The following is a 20,458-nucleotide window of genomic DNA, read 5'->3' on the forward strand; positions in this document are numbered from 1 at the left end:
TGCATCCTCACCAGTACCAGGTGCTGCCGCTGTTTTATTTCCGGCACTCTGTTAGTAGTGTGCTGATATGGCTTTTGTCTGCGTTTCCCTGATGGCCAGACTGCCAGACATCCTTTCATCCCTAACTACCACTTCGCTTACCCCCTTCACAGCAACATCTCTGTATCTGGCCACGTTCCAACTGGATTGCTTTCACATTGAATCTGGAAAGGTTTTGCTCTGTCCTAGATACTAGTCTTGGTTGGATATGTGGCTTCCAAATATTTCCTTTCAGTCTGTAGCATGTCTTCTCATCTTTTCTTTTGTGGTATGAGGATAGACCCCTGGGTCCTGTGCACGCTAAGGAAATATTCTACTGCTATTTTATCCTCACATACAGACTGAAATTTTTGCATTTTGAAAGTCTGGATGATCAGTTTTCCTCATTTCTAGTGTCATCTAAGAACTCTGCCTAGCCTGACACCATGCATTATTTTCTGTCTCTGCCCCAGTGCCCTTACAAATTTTATAAGTGGACACTTAAGGCCATGGTCCACTCTAAGGACTTTTGTGAAGGTGTAAAGTGTTGAGCAAGGTCCCTTTTTGTCATGTCGTCCACCTGCTCCTGTATGGTTGCTGACATGGTCCTTCTTCCTCCACAGAATGGCTCTTGCACTCCACAAGACCAAACAGCAGATCTGTACGAGTCTACTTCTAGGCTCACAATACTGTTCCCCAGCGCACGCCAGCCCTCTGCAATCTTGGGAGCAGAAACACTCCAACATGACCTGACACAGGGCAGCTGACTCCTCGTTATTCTCTTTGTTCCCAAAAGGAATCGTCTTAGTCACTCTTTTCTAGCCTTCGCAGACACATTTCTACTAATCTTACTTCTGTCTACAAACCAGCTTGCTGGAATTGTGACTGAAACTGCAGTCACCGAGCTGTTCAAATTACCTATTTCAGATGGACGCCCTGTGTAGTTTATGCTTTTAAAGGTGCCGGTCCGTTCCTATGGACTCGAGAGAACTGATGTGAAGTAAGCTGAACCTTCCAGCACACAATACAATATTTCTCTTTCACGTCCCTCCATCTACTCAGTTGTTCTCTACTTTCTCTTCAACACTGTGCATGTTTGTATTTATAGGTGAGCATGTATGTGTGCGTGCAAGCGTGCGTGCATGCGTGCGTGTGTGTGTGTGTGTGTGTGTGTGTGTGTGTGTGTGTGTGTGTGTGCACATGTAGAGGCCAGAGGGGGCTGTTTCTCAGAGGCTGTCCACCTTGATTGTTGAGACAGGGTCTCTCACTGGGTCCTGAAAGACTATTCTCTCAGAGGACCGACACCCCCAACATCTACATCAGGTAGCACACAACCATCTCTAACTCCGGCTCCAGGTGATTCAATGCCTCTAATCTCTGCAGGCACTGCACTCACCAGCACATAGCCACACACGCACACAAGTGTGTACACATACACTCACACACACTCAAAAAATTAAAAATAATAAAAATAAATTTAAAAAGACAAAAATAGTAGCCGGGCGGTGGTGGCGCACGCCTTTAATCCCAGTACTTGGGAGGCAGAGCCAGGCGGATCTCTGTGAATTCGAGGCCAGCCTGGTCTACAGAGCGAGATCCAGGAAAGGCACAAAGCTACACAGAGAAACCCTGTCTCGAAAAGCAAACAAACAAGACAAAAGTAGAATCCTTGCTCTCACATTATTAACAATGTCTTCTTGTCTTCTTGAGACTACAGCCATGTGCTGCCTACTGATGACCCGGCCAATGACAGCTGCTGTAACAATGGTTCCCTAAAATCATAAAGGCATCAAAGTTTCCCAGTGCTGACGAACTTTGTGGCTGTACTAACGTCACAGTGCAAGAACCCGTGACTCAATCCACAGTGATACACACATGCACAAGCCAGAATATATTAACAGCTATACAGCACATACATAGTATTTGGCAACCATAATAAATGACTGTGATGCTAAGCCTGTCGACTTGAGCGAATCTAGAATTCCTCAGGAGACAGATCTGTGGGGATGTCTGTGAGGGAGTCTCTAGACTGGGAACACTCAAGTGTGAAGACCCTACTGCAGGCTGCACAGCACCATCCCATGGCCTGGGATCCCGAACTGAGCACCAGCCTTCATTTACCTCTGCGTCCTGACTGCGGATGCCATGTGACCAGTGCCTGGTGCTCTAGATGCCAGGACCTCCGCCTTACGGTGATGGACCCTCAAACTACAAGCCAAAATAACGCCTCCCTTAAGTTGTTTTAATCAACTCTTTGTCAAAGCAAGGAGAAAAGTAACTAATATAACTATGTTATTGCTCTGTGTATTTACTACACTATACTTTTCAGCATGTTTGAGTGTACTCTTGTCTAAAACAGTTCACTATCAAGTGTAGAGGCACACCTGGAATCCCATCACTTAGGAAGCTGAGGAAGACTTTGAATTAAGGATAGCCTGAGATACAATAGTGAGACATTGTCTCAAAAAAGCAAGGGGGGGGGGAGCAGGAGAGATGGTTCAGAGGTTAAGAGCACTGGCTGCTTTTCCAGAGGTCCTGAGTTCAATTCCCGGCACAAGTTCCAGAGGATCCTACACCCTCTTCTGGCTCTAAGGGCACTGCATGCATGTGGTGCACAGACATGTAAGTAAAACACCTACACATATAAAATTAATCACTCCACTAAAAAAGGTTTGTAAAGCAAACAAAAAAACCTAGTTTGTTATCAGTTAAAAGCAGTTTACCAGCAGCCAACAAATAGCAGCCTCTTTCATCTCCTGTTTACCCTACTCTGTCGTAACATCAAGAACACAATGAGGGGTTGGGGATTTAGCTCAGTGGTAGAGCGCTTGCCTAGCAAGCACAAGGCCCTGGGTTCGGTCCTCAGCTCCGGGGGAAGAAAAAAAAAAAAAAAAAAAAGAACACAATGAGTGACCAATGCCCCCAGCTACATGGAGGTTCCAACACCATGATTTTCCTAACAATGAAGCTATCCAACAAAGCTTTTCGCAGACCGTGACCCACTGCCGTGTGGTGCTCCACGCCCACGGGTGCTCTTACTTCCGGAGCCACTGTCTTCTCATTCGTGTTTATCCTCGTGGGCTCAATCTTCGTGTTAACATTGGCCTCAAATGTACTTCTCTTCTGCTGCCTGTGTTTAAAACGAGGCCCTGAAGAGCTGACTGAAGAATCCCTAGGGAGGTATGGAACTCCTCAGCTTCCCCATCAAGAAGCTACACTTGACTGTAAACTGTTTGTGGGAAAGGCCTGTTCACAGACGTTCTGGAAGCCTGAACACAAAAGGGGTTATGTATTCTCACCACCCCTAACAGGCTCTGACTTAACTTCCCCATCTTCTTCAGCTTATGCCGAGAATCAGTATCTCCAATGCCCCGCCTGCCAGTGTGGAGGTCCTGACTAATCCATCCCTGGGACATTTAGTCACCCCAGGAGCCTCCTGAGCCACTGGGTCCACTAAGGAGACGGCCTCACCTTCCCTGGCTTCCTTCTTCCCATGGATGGGCTCTCACAGACTGTCACCTCTCCTACTCTCTCAGAACTTAGGGCTTTATATAATTTTATTAATTAATCTCCATTTTAGGAGACATCATACAGCCTGACCCGTCTCTTGGGCCCAAGCCTCCGAGACGTATGACGTCAAGCATTCATTCAGGCTAAGGATCTGGGCCCTGAACACACAATGGCTCCTGGAACCAGCTCCTGCTGTCTTCGGCAAACAGGGAAGACCTGGGTCCCCTCTTCTACAAGCCTTTTCTGGCGGCAACACGACACCCGTGAGCTTCAGGAGACAGAGTGGTACACGACCACACAAAGGATCAGAAACGGGAGCGAAGGGCTGGGGCTGGGCTGGGCTCCCCAGTGACGGGGAGGACACGGCTAACTTACTCCCGCGGAGCTGACAGGACCTGTTTAAACAGCAGGAGCGCCCTGTGGCCCACCATGACTTACCTTCACCTCCTTCTCAATATAGTCGCTCAGCAGTCTGTCTGGCTCGACGCGCTCGGGTAAGGACAGCACCACAGTGTGCAGAGGGCGCCTCTCTGTCACCTTCTCATGGGCTTTCTTATCTCTACTCTTTTCACCCTTTAGGAATACGCGTTTAAACGGCGACACAATTCCAGGCTGCAGGCAGAAACGGCAATGATTGGAGTTCATTATTCACGCGTTGGTGTTGTACCTACTACGAACAAACGAGCGGCCAAAACGGCCAGCACAGTCGCCGTGAAAAAACGGGGACAGGCCACCCCGCCTGTGAGAAAGGCCCAAGAGGAACACACGAGGCCGCTGCACGGCTCCACAGCCAGCTCACGGGCCGTGGAGGGTAGTGTCCGAGCGCCCCGGCATGGAGGCAGACAGGCCTGTTAGTGGCTCCTAGAACACTCGGAGGGCAACTCTCACCGGCATGCAGACAGGCAGGAACAGTCCCCCGGAAGACAGCGACAGAGGCAGAGCCCCAATCCCGCCCGGCTCGGTGAGGCCAAGTCATCATAGCCCTGAGACAGCAAGAGGGACAGGGGCTGCCACCCACAAAAGCCCCTCAGCAGCCAAGGTCACATGAGCCCTAAGGAGTTCACGTCCTAACGGACTAGGGGCAGCTCCTTCCCTCTGCTAGGGCTCCAAGCCGGCCACCAACACTCACAGCCTCACATCCTGCTGGATGTGAGGTTAGTACCCGGGCTTTGAAGACTCAACCTACATGTAGTCAAAATGAACTTGTGAGCTGGGGAGAAGGGAAGCAAACCCAGTACCTCCTACCACGACCGCAAGAGAAGCTATCCCCAGCTCTGCGGAAAGATGGCGCTGCCGGCCACTTCATCAACACGGAAACCAAGGCGCTTAAATGTGTCCTCGGCAGCAATAGGTCACAGAGACCAAAGCCATGAGCAACGCCATAAAAGATGTCCTAGCGGTTTTATCTCTAATGCAGTAGACAGCTCAGAGAGATGTCAACAACACGTCCCCTGAGGCTCGCCCACTACATGGCTGGCACCCAGGCAGCAGCTGGGAAACCACAGCAGGCTCAGCTCTGACCTCCCCTTAGTCCCCAAACTAGTAGCAAACAAACAAACCTGAGATGTACAGAATACATCATCAGACAGGACTCACATGGCCCAAGGCTCCCAGGAGACGCTACATGTGGGCTGCTCCCCAGCCTCACCCTCAGTCTTGGCTCTCTCGCACTAGGGTGAGAGCGACACCAACAAGCCAACAAGACTCACCGAGCCTCAGAAACCCACCCTGGCACCTTTCCTGCGCCTGCTGCCTCCTGCCATGGACAGCTCCCCTGGCCCTCGGCTCCACATCCTTTGACATCTGGGCTTCCGTCCACTGACCTACTGAAATGGACACAGAGCCAGCAAGCGACCCAACAGTCAAAACAGTCTTGGTGCCAGAGCGCCTGCCGCTCTCCCCATAAGCTTCCCTCCAATGCAGGACCTCAGGCTTCACCGCGGAACTCTCCAGGTTCAAGGCTCACCTGCTCTGATGGGCTCTGAGCTACCCTGCTTCCCACACAAGACAGTTAGCTGAGCTCTACAGTCTCTAAAAATAAGCCGTGATCTTTGCAAGTTATCAGGAGCCGTTCATGAGCAAGCTACAGAAAGCTCTGAGCCAGGATCTGGTATGTTGTAAATAAGCAAAGGAGCTGCTATTGCTTTAACTGTTTTACTTGACAACCCATCTCCTCCTCGAGTGCTGTCTTTACAGCCCAGCACCAGGGCTTCAGACCGTCTTCTACTCCCCACGAACACAGACTGAATAATAGTGGGACCAGCACCCACCCACCTCTGCGTCCATGCACCCAAGATAGGATAAGACTGTGGCCCAGAACCCTGTGAAATATTTCCACTCATGTGAGCGGATTCTAGTCTATCACCCGGAATTTCCCTCCTAGACCTCAAATAGTCTGTCACTGACCCTGAAGTCCTCTCTTGATCAATACACACACACACACACACACACACACACACACACACACACACACACACACCAGCTTTTGGAACTTCTTGCTGGTGTGGAGAAGGTGAAATAAGAAAGCTAGGAACTACAACAGTGGAGCTGGGTGATGAGCACAGGAGCTTCAGTTACTTTTTTGAGACAGGGTCTCATGTAGCTCAGGCTGGCTTCAAACTCACTGTACAGCTGGGAAGAACTCTGAACTTAACAGTCCTGCTTCCAGCTCCCAAGTGCTAGTGCTAGGATTACAGGTTTGCACGACACCTGGTTTTTTTTGCAGAGCTAAGAACAGAACCTAGGGCTTTGCACATGCTGGGCAGGCACTGTATCACGGGAGCTACAATCCCTAGCTGCTCCATTTTTAAAAATGTATTTTTGCATAACATACTTGAGAAGGATGAATAACCGCTGCCTATCGCTGCCCACACTGAAACCATGACAAGATGTAAACACACTGGAAGTCCTAAGAACCAAGTCCTAAGATGACAGACAGCAGAAATAACAGGAGCACTTCTAGAAGAGTCTCTGCGATAAGTGAAGATAGGTTATCTGTGGGGACCTTCCAGGCTCACTCTCCTCAAGCTCCCACAAGTGATGGATAGGGCAGGGGCACCTGGACAAGATGATCTCAGTGTGGGGTTCAGACAGGAGAACAGCGGAAAACGGTCACTTGAGACTTACCAGACAACCCGACAGTGAACTGCAAGCTAGAAATGACCCCCAAATTTAGTGACATATTTGGACAATGTAAAAATCATGTTTTATCACCCCAGTGAAGACAGCTGTGATTTCTTCACCACAGTACCACCTTTGCCGATGGCACTCAAACTATGCCAAATGTATATACCTGATTGCTTCTTCTTCCTAAGCTCTTAAACATCCATGTGTTCATGGTCCATGAACCTGACCCCCCAGAAGCACCCTCTCCACAGTACCTCACTCTGGCCAGAAGAGAGTGTCGACCCCACCCCCTCCCCTGCAACCTCACAGACTTTCTTCCCTCAACCGCAGGTCCTCAAAGTGGACAGGGACTGAAGGTGGGCTCCGGGTAGGCAGGCAGCTCAGCCCCGTCAGTCTGCCCTTCCAGAAGTTGTCTGTTAGTCCAACTCATTACTGATTTACACAAGGAAGCAACAGGAAACTGTGAAACCAGGAGTTTGCCAAGATGAGTCTCTAACCAAGAAGCTCTCACCCGAATCAGCAGGCCCACAGACCACACAGGCCACGTACCGCAACAGTGTACATAGCTCATAGCAGAGTCTGTGTTGGGAAGGACCCTGGGTGGATCTTGTAATCCCAGCCCAAAAGACAGACTCTCTATGATGAGGTGACATTGGCTAGGACTCTACAAGGCAAAGAAACCAGGCCCCCTGATGCCCTTGCCTATGCCTCTCACTGTCTGAGAGTTCATTCCTTCCAGTTCCGCACACGCCCAGCCAAGTGCCCTTCCAGTGAGCTGTATCCCCAGGCCTGCCTTTGGCAGCTTGTGTGACCTCCAGCATCCAGTCTGTAGCCTGAATGTAGCCTGGACAGGCTACAATAAATAATAAATCCTAATGCAGACCCTTTATTTTATGTGCCTAGCAGACCAGGAGTCCAGGAAGGCTGTGAATGGAATAGTCCCTACCCTCAAGAGGGCTACAAATAGTAAAGCACAAAGATTAGGTCAAGAGCAGGTAAGAGTAACTAAACTCGCCGGGCGGTGGTGGTGCATGCCTTTAATCCCAGCACTCGGGAGGCAGAGGCAGGCGGATCTCTGTGAGTTCGAGGCCAGCCTGGGCTACCAAGTGAGTCCCAGGAAAGGCGCAAAGCTACACAGAGAAACCCTGTCTTGAAAAAAAAACCAAAAAAAACAAACAAACAAAAAAAAAAAGAGTAACTAAACTCATAGCTAAGGCGGCCAGCAGCTGAGCAGACTCTGAAGGCCAACTGCAATGTTAAACCACCCCGTTTTTGTGCTACCCTAAGCAGTAAGGAACAAGGAGAGCTGAACAGAAGCAATGTCACCCTTGGCCCACTCGCAGACTACCCCAAGAAAGTGCAATCCCTAAATTCCAAGCCTGAGTCCACTCCAGTGTCTCTTGGACTTGAGCCTTTGGTCTAACCAAGCACAGACAACGCGGATTGCAATAATCCCCTTACCCACGGCCTCACTTTCCTAGATTTCAGTTACCCACAGATGGAGAACTCCAGAAATTAACAATTCATAAGTTTGAAATACGTTTACTACAGGACAGTGTTGCAGTTGCTATACAATAATATACAGTGCTCATCTCTTACTATACTAGAACTTCAGCCCAGGGGAAAATCTATATATCTATTGGGCTCAGTTTTCAAGCATCCACTAGTGGACCTTCAACGCAGCCATGTAGTTGGGGAGAACACCGTGTGTGGAGGGAGATGTGTCTTTCTGGCCCTAGAACTGAGCTTGGATACAAGCACTACACGCTCTGCTTTTCCCCCAATGCCTCAAATGATCTTAACTGGTTCTTACAATGCAGAGCACTGAACCGAGCAGTTCCTCTGCAGACATGCACTGTGACTTCACCACAGCACACGACAGAGTGACTGATGCTCTGCACAGAGCTGGCCACCGTGTTAGTGTGGCCTCAGCTCTCAGCGAGTGAGGCTGAACAGCTAAGAGAGCAGGACTGGAGGGCAGCATTCAGACAGTGCAGAAACAAACCTGGGGGGGGGGTGATGCTGAGGCAGGACGATTGCAAGATCCAGGTCAGACTGGACCTCAAAATAAACCACGGGGCTGAGGGTGTACAGGTGAGCAGAGCTTTCGCCTGGCGTGGGAGAACCACGAGGCCCCATCCCTAGTACTACTGCAAAGGAAAAAAGGGGGGGGAGGGTGCACCTCAGACCCGAAGCTGCTTTTGGTTTCGGTGATTTGTTTATCAATCTATTTTCGGTTGGTTCCGGGTTTATGCTGCAGCTCAGGCTGGCTGAAAACACACTTTTCCCGCTTCAGACTTCTGAGTGCCGCAACCCCAGGTGAGAACCACCCCACCAGCTCTTAACACGAAAATGTCAAAGGAAATGCTGCTTAAAAAGTAAACGAGTAGGACATGGTGGCACATGTCTTTAATCCCAGCACTTGGGAGGTAGAGACAGGAAGGAGGATCTCTGCGAGTTTGAGGTCAGCCTGGTCTACACAGTGAATTCCAGGACAGGCTGGGCTACACAGAGAAAAACTGTCTCAAAAAATCCAAGTAAATAAATAAACAGACAAATAATTAATATTTTGAGGGACAGAGTCAAGCTTTCAGTAATTATCATAGGGTCTGTAACTGGCTGTGATGTCCTGTAGATCAATACATAGAGATCAAAAGGCAGATTGAGCAACTGGTATTCTTCATTCATCGTGTTACTGAGTGTGCGTGACTTGGACCCAGAAGGGCGGCAAGGTGAGTGGAATCCCAGCAGGGCAGGACTTCCACACCAAGTCTTTCCTGAAGAAACTGAGTCCTCGGGGCTGAAGGGACAAGCCACTGTGCAAGCACAGAACTGGGAAAAGGAATGCAGAACACAGGAATCCAGTGTTCTGGACACACTGAAAAATTCCCTAGATTCTCTCTGAAAAAGCCCCTCAGATCTTGACACTATTTTTCCACTACTTGCCATCTTATGCCTAAAATAGTTCTTCGAGCTAGAAACGGGAATAGGCATGTCGCTCAGCAGCACAGTAATTACCTCACATGAAGCCCTGTTTTAATCTCTAGTGCCACAGAAAGAAAAAAGATATGTGTATGTGTGGGAGACGACGTGGTTAGAAATCTAAAAACCACCACCACAACAAAACCAACACAACTATCCAGAGAACCAGGATGTTGGTACGCCCTGTGTATGACGCTGGCAGTTAGAAGCAGGAGGATTTGGAGTTTAATACCAGCCTGGGGTACATAGGGAGATCCTATCTCAAAAATACACAAATCTCTGCAACTAACTCACTCTGGTCTTTTCATGTAGTGACTCTGCCCTCTACATGCACTGTGGCATGGACATGGACACAGGCAGACACACACACACAATGAATGAATGAAACATTAGTGGTTTAAATATATATAAAGACCCTCTGATAATTACTGAAATATATATATCCATGAGAAGAGCCAATACCACTAGACTCCTGGGAAGCAAGCTCTTTCTTTGAGGACCAAAGTAAATAATACAGCCACACATACTAACATGCAAAGCTCTAAGCTCAGCACACTATTCTGGAGAAAGTCTAGCAAGCCCAAGATAAAAGAAAGGGGCAAACTAAGGCATAAAGCGGTGGGTGCCACAGTCTCACATGTGCTTGTGATTTAATCTTCACAATCAACTACTTGGTAGGATTCATCTTATCCTAAGACTACCTTGCTGGGCGGTGGTGGCCCATGACTTTAACCCCAGCACTCACTCGGGAGGCAGAGGTAGGTGGATCTCTGTGAGTTCGAGGCCAGCCTGGGCGACAGAGTGAGTTCCAAAACAGCCAGGGCTACACAGAGAAACTGTAGGGGAGTGGGAGAGGGGGAAGGGGGAGGGGGGAGAGACTACCTCAATACTCAAAGCAAGAGGCCCTATGCACGCCTGCCACATGCCCCACAACGTGGCTCTAACAGTGAAAGTGAAGGTACTGTCCCCTTCCCCTAATCTAACCGGAAGACAGACAGCAACCGCACTGAGACCGGCAGAGCAGGCCGGGGCGGGATGGCGGCCGGAAGAGGCTCAGAGGTCAGTGGGAGGGTTTGAGAAGAGGCCTGTGGGGAGGCCGGCCGGAGGGCAGCTGGAGCTAGACCCTCCTACAGATCCCACCTGTCACTCCTCATCACATCCTGCCCAGGCTGCATCTTATACAAACTCTAAAATATAGAGTTCCTAGCTGGAGCCTGGCACGGTGGCGCACGCCTTTAATCCCAGCACTCCGGAGGCAGAGGTAGGAGGATCTCTGTGAGTTCCAGGACGGCCTGGTCTACAGAGTAAGACCTTGCCTCAAAAAACTCCAAACCAAACCAAACAAGGACCTCCTTCTGCTGCCACTGCGGCCTCACAGATGCTCTCTGCAACACCTGGGGCAGGTCCACTTCTCTGTCTGTCTCAGAAAATTAAGGGCTGGGGATGTAGCTCAGTTGCCCAAAAGTCCTTGGTTAAATTCCCAACACCTCATAAAAATCAGGTGAGGTGCCACAAGTCTACTACCATCAGCACTCTGGAGATAGAGGCAGGAAGATCAGAAGTTCAAGGTCATCCTCAACCAATAACCATGGGACATGAGACCCTGGGAAAGGAGAAAAGGGGGGTGAGAAAGGGAAGTAAGCACTCCAGCCCCTACCCATGGAAAAAGGACCCTGGCATATGGACCAAGATAATGGGCACAACATGCCCGGCATACATCCCTACCTCAGGACTCCCAAGTTCAAGAGGAATGGGATCAAATGGAATCTCTGCCTGCTCTACCTTTTTGTTCTACTGCAAGTCCACAGGAGTGTTAATGGCCACAGAGGGCTATGCTAGGCCAGAGTCCATGCTGGCAGCCTAGTCCTGGTATGCATTCAGGGAGAAACTCTAGGCACACGTCTTTCCAGATCTGAGATCCCTCGATTTCTCAACCTTTCCCCACCACCATTTTTCAACTGTGAACTTAGAACTGAAAGGATGACAGGTCCACAGGAAAATATTTTCCCTGGAAGACATGAAACCCATGGCCTCTCCTTCCTTAAGATGAGTGAGTGCAACGGTCTATACCTCAGCTGGACAGGGCAGCTCCTCACACCCAGGCCCTAACCCTGGCACGACTCTCCCCAGCACACTGTCTCTCAGCTTGAGAAGCTGGTGAATGAGCTCCACCCAGCATCTCAGAGCAGGACTCAGGGTCCCAGTGTACAAGCACATCCTGGAAGCAGCATGGATGGTGGTCCCTCCAAGGATATTCTTTTTCACATTGGCTATGAACCTACCTCGTTCTCCATGGGAGAGCTCCTGGGACACTCAGTTAGAGAAGTTTCTTTGGAGGAATCCTGGTTCCTCACCTTCTGCCGACAGTTGCCATGCATTTTCTAGCCCTTCTGAGCTGGTTGAAAAATATGATCAGATGCTAAGCCCTCCCTCTGAAAAAACATGAGTGCACAGGAAGGCCAGAAACCACAGCTTCCTTCTGCAAAGCTTACTGAAGTTGTTTACAGTTTTTAGAAAGCTTGAAGGGCAACAGCACCCAGAAGCTGTTGGCCAATTCCAAGAAGATGCTAAAGAGACAAGATGAACCAGCAAACATTCCTGCACTGCTCGGAGCAGGAGAATCCCCCAGGCAGCCTGAGTCGGTTTCCCTCCACCTCCGTGCAATCAGCTGATGGATGTTACTGTGCAAGTCTGGCATTCTGCGGCCTGACGTGCCACAGCCAAACAAGCAGAAAGCAGACACTGCAGGACTGTACCTACCAGAGAAGACCCAGGGCCCTCTGGTCCTGGAGGCAGAAGGACAAGGACATGTCCGCTCCACCATGCTGTTTCCCCCACTTGATCACAGCAGCAAGACCTTTATGAGACAGGCGCATTTCCAGGTGTGCCCAGAGGAAGGCGGCATCTGGGTCTAAGTGCTCCGTCTAGAGTTGCCTAGGCCAGCAGACTCTTGGATTTAAGTCACCAACTTACAACAAAACAATGTGTGTTCATGAGCAAGTTTGTTTTAATCGCCTCATAGTTAAACTTCCTCATTCAGGAAAAGAGAAGTTAAGTTTGTTATTGATAAAAGGTCCTTATGGCCATGTGGTGGTGGCGCATGCCTTTAATCCCAACACTCTAGAGGCAGAGGCAGGCAGATCTCTTGAGTTCAAGGCAGCCTGGTTGGTCTACAAAGTGAGTTCCTGGACAGCCAGGGCTACACAGAGAAACCCTGTCTCAAAAAAAACAAAAGAAAAATAAAAACAACAACAACAAAAGGCCCTTATGACTGAATATTCCAGAATGGCTTGCAAATAGGAATAACTACTTAACTGGCTAATTAGTGTGACCATACACACACACACACACACACACACACACACACACACACACACACATCCTCAGACCAATAAACGAATGTAACAAAACTCAGATGTTCCTAGCCCTACGGTGAATTATTAAGTAAAAATGCACTTAGCCCACCTAACCTCCCTGTGTAGGTGTGTCTGCCTTACACGTGATCAGAACGCCCACATCAACCCCATTAAACCACCCCATCTAAGACCTCACCAGTGGTGGGTATTCCGTACAATCTACTGAGAGCTATAGACTGAAAGTGAAAGCTTCTTGGGAACAACTGTGTGGGGATCTTCTGTGTCCTCATAAAGCTGAAAATTCAGTAAGTGAAGCCACCCTATGAGGAAGCGCATTCACCATTTTAACTCCAGGTTGAACCGAATCAGAAGGCTGACACATTCAATGGCTCTTTGTCCACAAAAGGGGCAATTTCACAAGGTTTTGCTTCACTGGCCTACAACAAATAAAGTTTAATCCTTCCTGGTTCCAAAACCTGTTCCTGTGGACTAATTCTGTGTTTCAATTATTCACCTGTGCACCAAAAACTCCGAAAAGTCAGAAAGCACAGAGGAGGTGTGGGAGCGCAGTCCCACACACTCGTGACTCAGTCCTGACACCAGCGAGCCCGTCACGACCTCCTTAAAAGCCAGGGTCACATCTCAGGCTCCTTTCTAACGCTGCCTTCACAGAAAGGAAGCAGGACACACTGACCCTCAGAACAGACACAGTGGGGAGAGGAGGGTCCAGGGAGACATCAGGAGGCCACCGGCTTTTGTTTTTCCAGGGTGCCCCCCCCTCCCAGGGAAACACATGACTGAGAAGGTCATGAACAGGTGCCTACACTAACCCACTCATCAACACCCTCCTTCTGCACACGCACCGTGGGACCAGCGTGACAGAGAAAGGCTAGGGAGGAGAGGAAAGGCAGCCAGGGGAGGCTGCTGAAGAATTACTACCCCACACAACAAGAGCAGACAGCTACGAAACGAGAACAGGACACTATCTCAGAAGTTACAAAAAGTTCATGAGGATAATAAAACAGACAGAGCTAAGACCAAAAGGAGTGGTCTGGGGTTGGACAGTCTGGGATCGGCCAACATCTGTCTGCTGCTTTGACTTCAAAAACACCAATGTTTGTTTGTATTTTGTGGTGCTGGGGGCTGAAGCCCCAGGGCCTTGTACATGCTAACTATGCATTCCACCCCTAGTCCCACTACCAACACTTTTAGGAGTAAACATTTGTGCCAGGAAAGATGGCACACACCTGCAACCAGCACTTGAGAGGAGCAAGCTCAAGGCCAGCTTTGGTTACACAGTGAGTCAAGACCAGCAAAATGTTAAGTCACCAAAAAGAATCCCATCCTCAGCAACAGAACCTAGTAGAAAAACTGTGCTCTGGGCTGGAGAGAAGGCCCGGCTGTTAAAGGCTAGTCTCACAAAAAATTACAGGAAAAACTGTGTTCTAAACCAGGCATGGTGGTACATGCTTTTAACTCCAACACAGGAGACAGAGGCTTACAGACTTCTGTGAGTTCAAGACCAGACAACCTGGGTTCTGGAGCAAACTCCAGGCCAGCTAAAGATATGCAGCAAGACCCTGCCTCAAAAAATACAAAACAAAGTATGGCAGTTCCTCAGAAAAATTGGGAATCGATCTACCTCAAGACCCAGCCATGAGGGGCCCCCAGCTGGATCAGGCCCTCTGAATAGGTGAGACAGTTGATTGGCTTGATCAGTTTGGGAGGCAACTAGGCAGTGGGACCAAGTCCTGTGCTCATTGCATGAGTTGGCTGTTTGAAATCTGGGGCTTATGCAGGGACACTTGGCTCAGTCTGGGAGGAGGGGACTGGACCTGCCTGGACTGAGTCTACCAGGTTGATCGCAGTCCTCGGGGGAGGATTTGCCCTGGAGGAGGTGGGAATGGGGGGTGGGCTGGGGGTAAGGGGAGGGGATGGGAGGCGGGAGAATAGGGGAACCCGTGGCTGATATGTAAAACTGAATGGTATTGTAAAAAAAAAAAAAAAAAAAAAAAAAAAAAAAAAAAGACCCAGCCATACCACTCTTGGGCATATACCCAAGGAATGCTCAATCATACCACAAAGATACATGCTCAACTATGTTCACAGCAGCACTATTTGTAATAGCTAGAACCTGGAAACAACCTAGATGCCCCTCAACTGAAGAATGGATTAAGAAAATGTGGTACATATACACAATGGAGTACTACTCAGCAGAGAAAAACAATGATCGCATGAAATTTGCAGGCAAATGGATGGAACTAGAAAAAATCATCCTGAGTGAGGTAACCCAGACCCAGAAGAACAAACATGGTATGTACTCACTCATAAGTGGATACCAGATATAAAGCAAAGACCAATCAGACTGCAACCCACAGAACCATGGAGGCTATATAGCATAGGGGATTCTAAGACGACTGTGGCTTATATTAAGTTTTGGTTTTACTCAATTACTGAGCAAGCCTCGATGAAATATTTCACTATTAAGATAAGAATTTATACTGTATCAAGCTGATAATAGAAATTTTAATTAATTAATTAAAAAAGAAAAGAAAAAGAAAAATACAAAACAAACAACAACAACAAAAACCTACTGCTCACTCAGTGATTATGGCCTTTTAATCTTCTTAATATAAGCTTTGTAGAAGTTTGTTTTCTCTTTTATATCCTAAGTATCTACTTACTGGCCTGGGTTTTGCCTCTTGGCCTGAAGCCTAATAAAATATTCTCTACCTGGTCTTTATAGGAAGGTTGTTTTTGATTTTATTTTTTCTTAAGATTTATTTATTATGTATACAGTGTTCTGCCTGCATGTATGCCTGCAGGCCAGAAGAGGGCACCAGATCTCATTACAGATGGTTGTGAGCCATGTGGTTGCTGGGAATTGAACTCAGGACCTCTGGAAGAGCAGCCAGTGCTCTTAATCTCTGAGTCATCTCTCCAGCCCATTGGTTTTATGTGTTTCATGTTTTGCCTACATGTAAGTCTATGCACCAAGAACATGTCTGTTACCTGATGCCAGAAAAGGACATAGGATTCTCTGGAACTGGAATTATAGACAACTATGAGCTGCCATGTGGGTGCTGAGAACAAAATCTGGGTCCTCTGGAAGAGCAGCCAGTGCTCTTAACCACCAAGCCATCTCTCCAGCCCACATAGGAAGTATGTTGTGATGATTTGTCTTAAATTACACTGTTCAAAAATAAATATGGTGTGAAAAAAAAAAAATTACACTGTTCAAAGGATGTTTATGGGAACTCTGGGATTAGGATAAATGAGATCAGAGTAGTCCTGAGGAATAATAAGTAGAACTATAGGCTAGCAAGATAAAAACAGACACCAAAAGATCCAAGGACTCCTTACTGTGCTAAGTCTCAAGGGAGTCAAGATTTGTTTTGAATATAAACAAGGCTAGTCATCTTTTTTTCTTTAAAAGATTTGTTTTTAAGTATATGCACTGGCTCTCCTTGGAACCAGACCTATAGGCAGCTCTCAACCCCCTGATGTGGCTGTTGGGAACCAAATGCAGGTCTTCTGTAAGAGCCGCCTCTCTGGCCCCAAGGTAAGTGGTCTCTTTTGGGAGATTCTCAGAAAATTGCAAGTGGGAAAGGAGGGTTAAAATCAAAGGTATATGCTCTTTGGCCTCAATCACGGGTGTTATTTTAAATTCCTATTTGAAACATCTCTATCAAGCCAGACGTGACGGCTCAAGCCTTTAGTCCTAGCGCTCAGGAGGCAGAGGCAGAGGCAGGCAGATTTCTTCCAGTTCTAGGCCAGCCTGGTCTACACAGAGTTTCAGGCCAGCTAGAGTGACACTGTGGGACCCTCTATCAGAGAAAGAACAGTGGGTGGGCTGGGGACATGGAGACACAGCTTAGCTGGGAAAGTGCTTGCCAGCCCAGACAAAACCCTGGGTTCTACCCGCAACACTGAATAAACCAGGCATGACATATCTATAATCCCAGCACTTAAGAAAGAAATGCAGAGGAATCAGAAATGCAGAGGAATCAGGAGTTCAAGGTCATTCTCCATCTTCAGCAACCTAGAGTTTGAAGCCAGGCTGGGTACGGGAGACCCTGTCTCATTAAACAAAAAAAGCAAAAAAAATAAATGAAACTGTCGTATCAAGACACTGGTGTAATTGTACTAAGTACCTTGAACATCACGGGACTAACCAACCACTTCCTGATTGGAGTTAAGTCCCACACCACTAGAGGGAACCCATACCTAGCAGCATTATTGGGTCAAATCCTGTGGCTAGACAGGTCACGGGCCCTGGGGGAGAACTAACTATTTTAGTGTGGTAAATGAGCATAGTACTAAACCGATCTAATGACTTATTGCTGCACTCATAGATTAAGCTCAACCCTCACTAGAGACACTCAAATCTGCCGTAGTTGGTGACTGACAGGCCCACAACTGACAAAGTGCAGAGAACAAGAGACGGCAGATGCTCAGCCCTAAACAGACATCTGTACTGCACCCATCCTCCCAAGGCTCGAGGGATCATCGCAGAAGAAGAGAGACTGTAAAAGCTGGAATCAGTGAATGGATATATACAAAGAACACTGCTCTCCAGACACAGGGAGGTGTGTCTCCAGAGGTGCACTCACAGCCACAGACTGTGATACTATTGTACAGTCCCTGGGCAAGCTCAAGCCAGACCAAATCCAGCATGGAGAGGGAAGGTAGACATGAAAATCCCACTCCTACCAAGCAAGAAGAGTTAATGTCAATTTAGAGCTGCTAGGAGAGGGAGGAACTGTCTGTAGGTCAGCCATTATCCAGCAGAAGGCTACACACCCGTGAATATACAGGCAGCATAAACTGGACTTGATGTGGGGGGGGGGGAGTGGGGAGTGGGGGGGGGTGGGTGGGAGGATAGGAAAGGTGGGAGGACATGGGAAGAGTTGGGGGAGGGTGAATACAGTCAAATTCATTTAACAAGATTCTCAAATGAATGATTTTTAAAAAACATTTATCTTGGAGGCAGGGGTGGTACATGCCTTTAATCCCAGGTAGATAGATTACTGAGTTCAAGGCTAGCCTGGTCTACAGAGTGAGTTCCAGGATAGTCAGGGCTACACAGCGAAATTCTGTCTCAAAAACAAACAAACAAAGACATCTATGTCGGCCGGGCGTTGGTGGCGCACGCCTTTAATCCCAGCACTCGGGAGGCAGAGCCAGGCGGATCTCTGTGAGTTCGAGGCCAGCCTGGGCTACCAAGTGAGCTCCAGGAAAGGCACAAAGCTACACAGAGAAACCCTGTCTTGAAAAACCAAAAAAAAAAAAAAAAAAAAAAAAAAAAAAAAAAAAAAAAAAAAAAAAAAAAAAAAAAAGGCATCTATGTCACCCCACTAAGGATCAGGGAACGATGCAAGAAGAGGGAGCAGAGAGCATGTAAGAGCTGGAAAGTGAGGACATGCCATGGCCACTGCCCTCAAGAGCTCACAAGCTGTGGTGACCTCATCAACATTCCACCCCTGGGGAGGAACTCAGGCCCCACCCTAGTGAAGACTTACTGCATTAGGAGATCTGAGGGGTCAGTACTATAGCTACTGGTAAGTGCCCCATGCTCTGTACATCCACATTCAGGCAAGCAATCCTAATTAAACTGAGTGGAAAGACAGCCCGCTTAGCAATTAAGAGCACATGCTACTCTTGCAGAATACCTGAGTTCAGTTCCCAGCACCCACGCTAGGTGGCTCACAACCACCTGTGACCCCCAGTCCAGACTTCACAGCCACGCATACTCTACTCAACACACACATACCCACAGACACACACGTACACAGAGCTAAAAATAAAGTATTCTGTAAACTCAGTGGATCATAAAGAAGTGGATTTAAAGAAGGAAAGGTTCAGAAATACATTTTATATATTTGTAGAAATTGTCAAAAGGGTAATTTTAATTAAAAGGAAAAAGAAAGACTCAGAACTATTTCAGATTCAAGCAGCTTAGAGGCACGTGAACCAAATGCTACACATGATCCTAAAACTGTAAGATCCATGCACCTGGATCAACGAAGAACAGCCAAGGAGGCAACTAGCAATGCCGATGGAGTCAGGCCGCAGGAGGTTGGCAGTGACTGCTGGGGTGTCGGTGACCAGTGAGGGGGTGTCGGTGACCAGTGAGGGGGTGTCCCTGTGCCCCAGTGTCTAGAGGAGGGTGCAGCTGCAGCTCACGCTCTCCTTGATGGCCCCTTGGTTTTGTCGCTCTGCAGTGGGTTCTTCTTTTGTTTTGGAGACAGGGTCTCATTACCCACAAGCTGGCTTCGACTTGTAATCTTCCTGCCTCTTCTCTGGAGTGCTGGAGTGAGTTACAGGCATGTGCCACGATGTCTGCCTCACAGCTTATTCTTAACTAGCTCTGAAATGGTAACAACCGAGGAATCTGGGTAGAAGACATATGGGTATTCTGTGTATTATGAAAATGTTACATAAATTTAAAATTTCAACAGAAAAGTTGAAAAGTCAATCGCTGAAAGCAAAAGCCAGTCACAGTGACACATAATTGTAACCCAGCCCTTGGGGAGGTGGAAACAGAGCAGAATTTGGGACCGCCCAGCTTTGGCTATATAGTGAGTCACTGGTGACGCTGTCTCAAAAAATAACAACAGCGACGTAATGCGGCATACATGGAAGTAAAACCCACCTTGGAGACTGCTCAAAGAACAGAATGAGGTTTAAATGACTAACACCACTAACAGCTTCCACACTGCACGAGACAAGTAACAGAAAAACCCTGATTCACGACAGTCGGTCACAAATTACAGTTAAGTACTGTACCCCCTAAAGACAACACATACAAAGCCCAGCAGAACTAGAACTGAGGGGTACCCAGCCCCAAAGAAGACAGAAAACAAAGATCAACTAAGAAACTGAGGAAGGAAGATAAACAGATATTCAAAGCCAAAAGACTCCATCTCAAAAAACGAGAGAAGGGGGGGATGGGAGAGGCAGAGATGGCAGAGAAAAAGAGGGGAAGGAGGAAAAGAAGAAATTCAGCTACAGTTTGGCATTATCTCATAAAGCTGAATATGGCTAGGCAAGGTGTAAATCCAGTACTCAGGAGGCTGAGGCAGAACTGTCGTGAGTTCAAGGCCTGCCCAAGCCACACAGTGAGACCTTATCTCAAAAGTAAGTAAGAACAGACTTGCCTTTGATACCAACACTCGGGAGGCAGAGGCAGGCAGATCTGTGAGTTCCAGGCCAACCTGGGCTACAGAGTGAGTTCCAGGACAGCCAGGGCTGTGTAGAGAAACCCTGCCTCAAAAAAAAAGAAAAAAAAATTAATTAGCTTCAGTTCCTATTTGAGGTGGGGATATAGCTCAGTTGGTGGAATATTCATTCACCTTGCAAGAGACCCTTGGTTCGATCCTTGAACATGGCAATAAACACGTGAGTCACGAAAGCAGGAAGAACAGAGACTGAAGGTCCCGGCTACACAGCAAGGCTGAGGCCAC

At 48.1% G+C, this 20,458-nt stretch overlaps 1 protein-coding gene across 5 annotated transcripts in view; it reads right to left on the reverse strand.

Annotated features, from left to right (window-relative positions):
• Ccm2 (CCM2 scaffold protein) overlaps positions 1-20,458 on the reverse strand; it is a 65,058-nt gene that overhangs the window by 28,601 nt on the left and 15,999 nt on the right. The window contains exons 1-2 of one of the 5 annotated variants that reach the window (XM_028870555.2): positions 11,919-12,061; positions 3,967-4,140 (exon numbers count right to left, since the gene is read on the reverse strand). The exons of 1 other annotated variant lie outside the window; for it this stretch is intronic. In XM_028870555.2, the coding sequence (XP_028726388.1) occupies positions 3,967-4,140; positions 11,919-12,014 (270 nt within the window). In that variant the 5' untranslated portion in view covers positions 12,015-12,061. Of the gene's footprint in view, positions 1-3,966; positions 4,141-11,918; positions 12,062-20,458 lie in introns of those variants that run through there. 3 more of the 5 variants (XM_028870551.2, XM_028870552.2, XM_037209000.1) reach the window with 3 other exon arrangements.

Source organism: Peromyscus leucopus, chromosome 10 (genome assembly GCF_004664715.2).
Source record: "Peromyscus leucopus breed LL Stock chromosome 10, UCI_PerLeu_2.1, whole genome shotgun sequence".
Taxonomy (NCBI): domain Eukaryota; kingdom Metazoa; phylum Chordata; class Mammalia; order Rodentia; family Cricetidae; genus Peromyscus; species Peromyscus leucopus.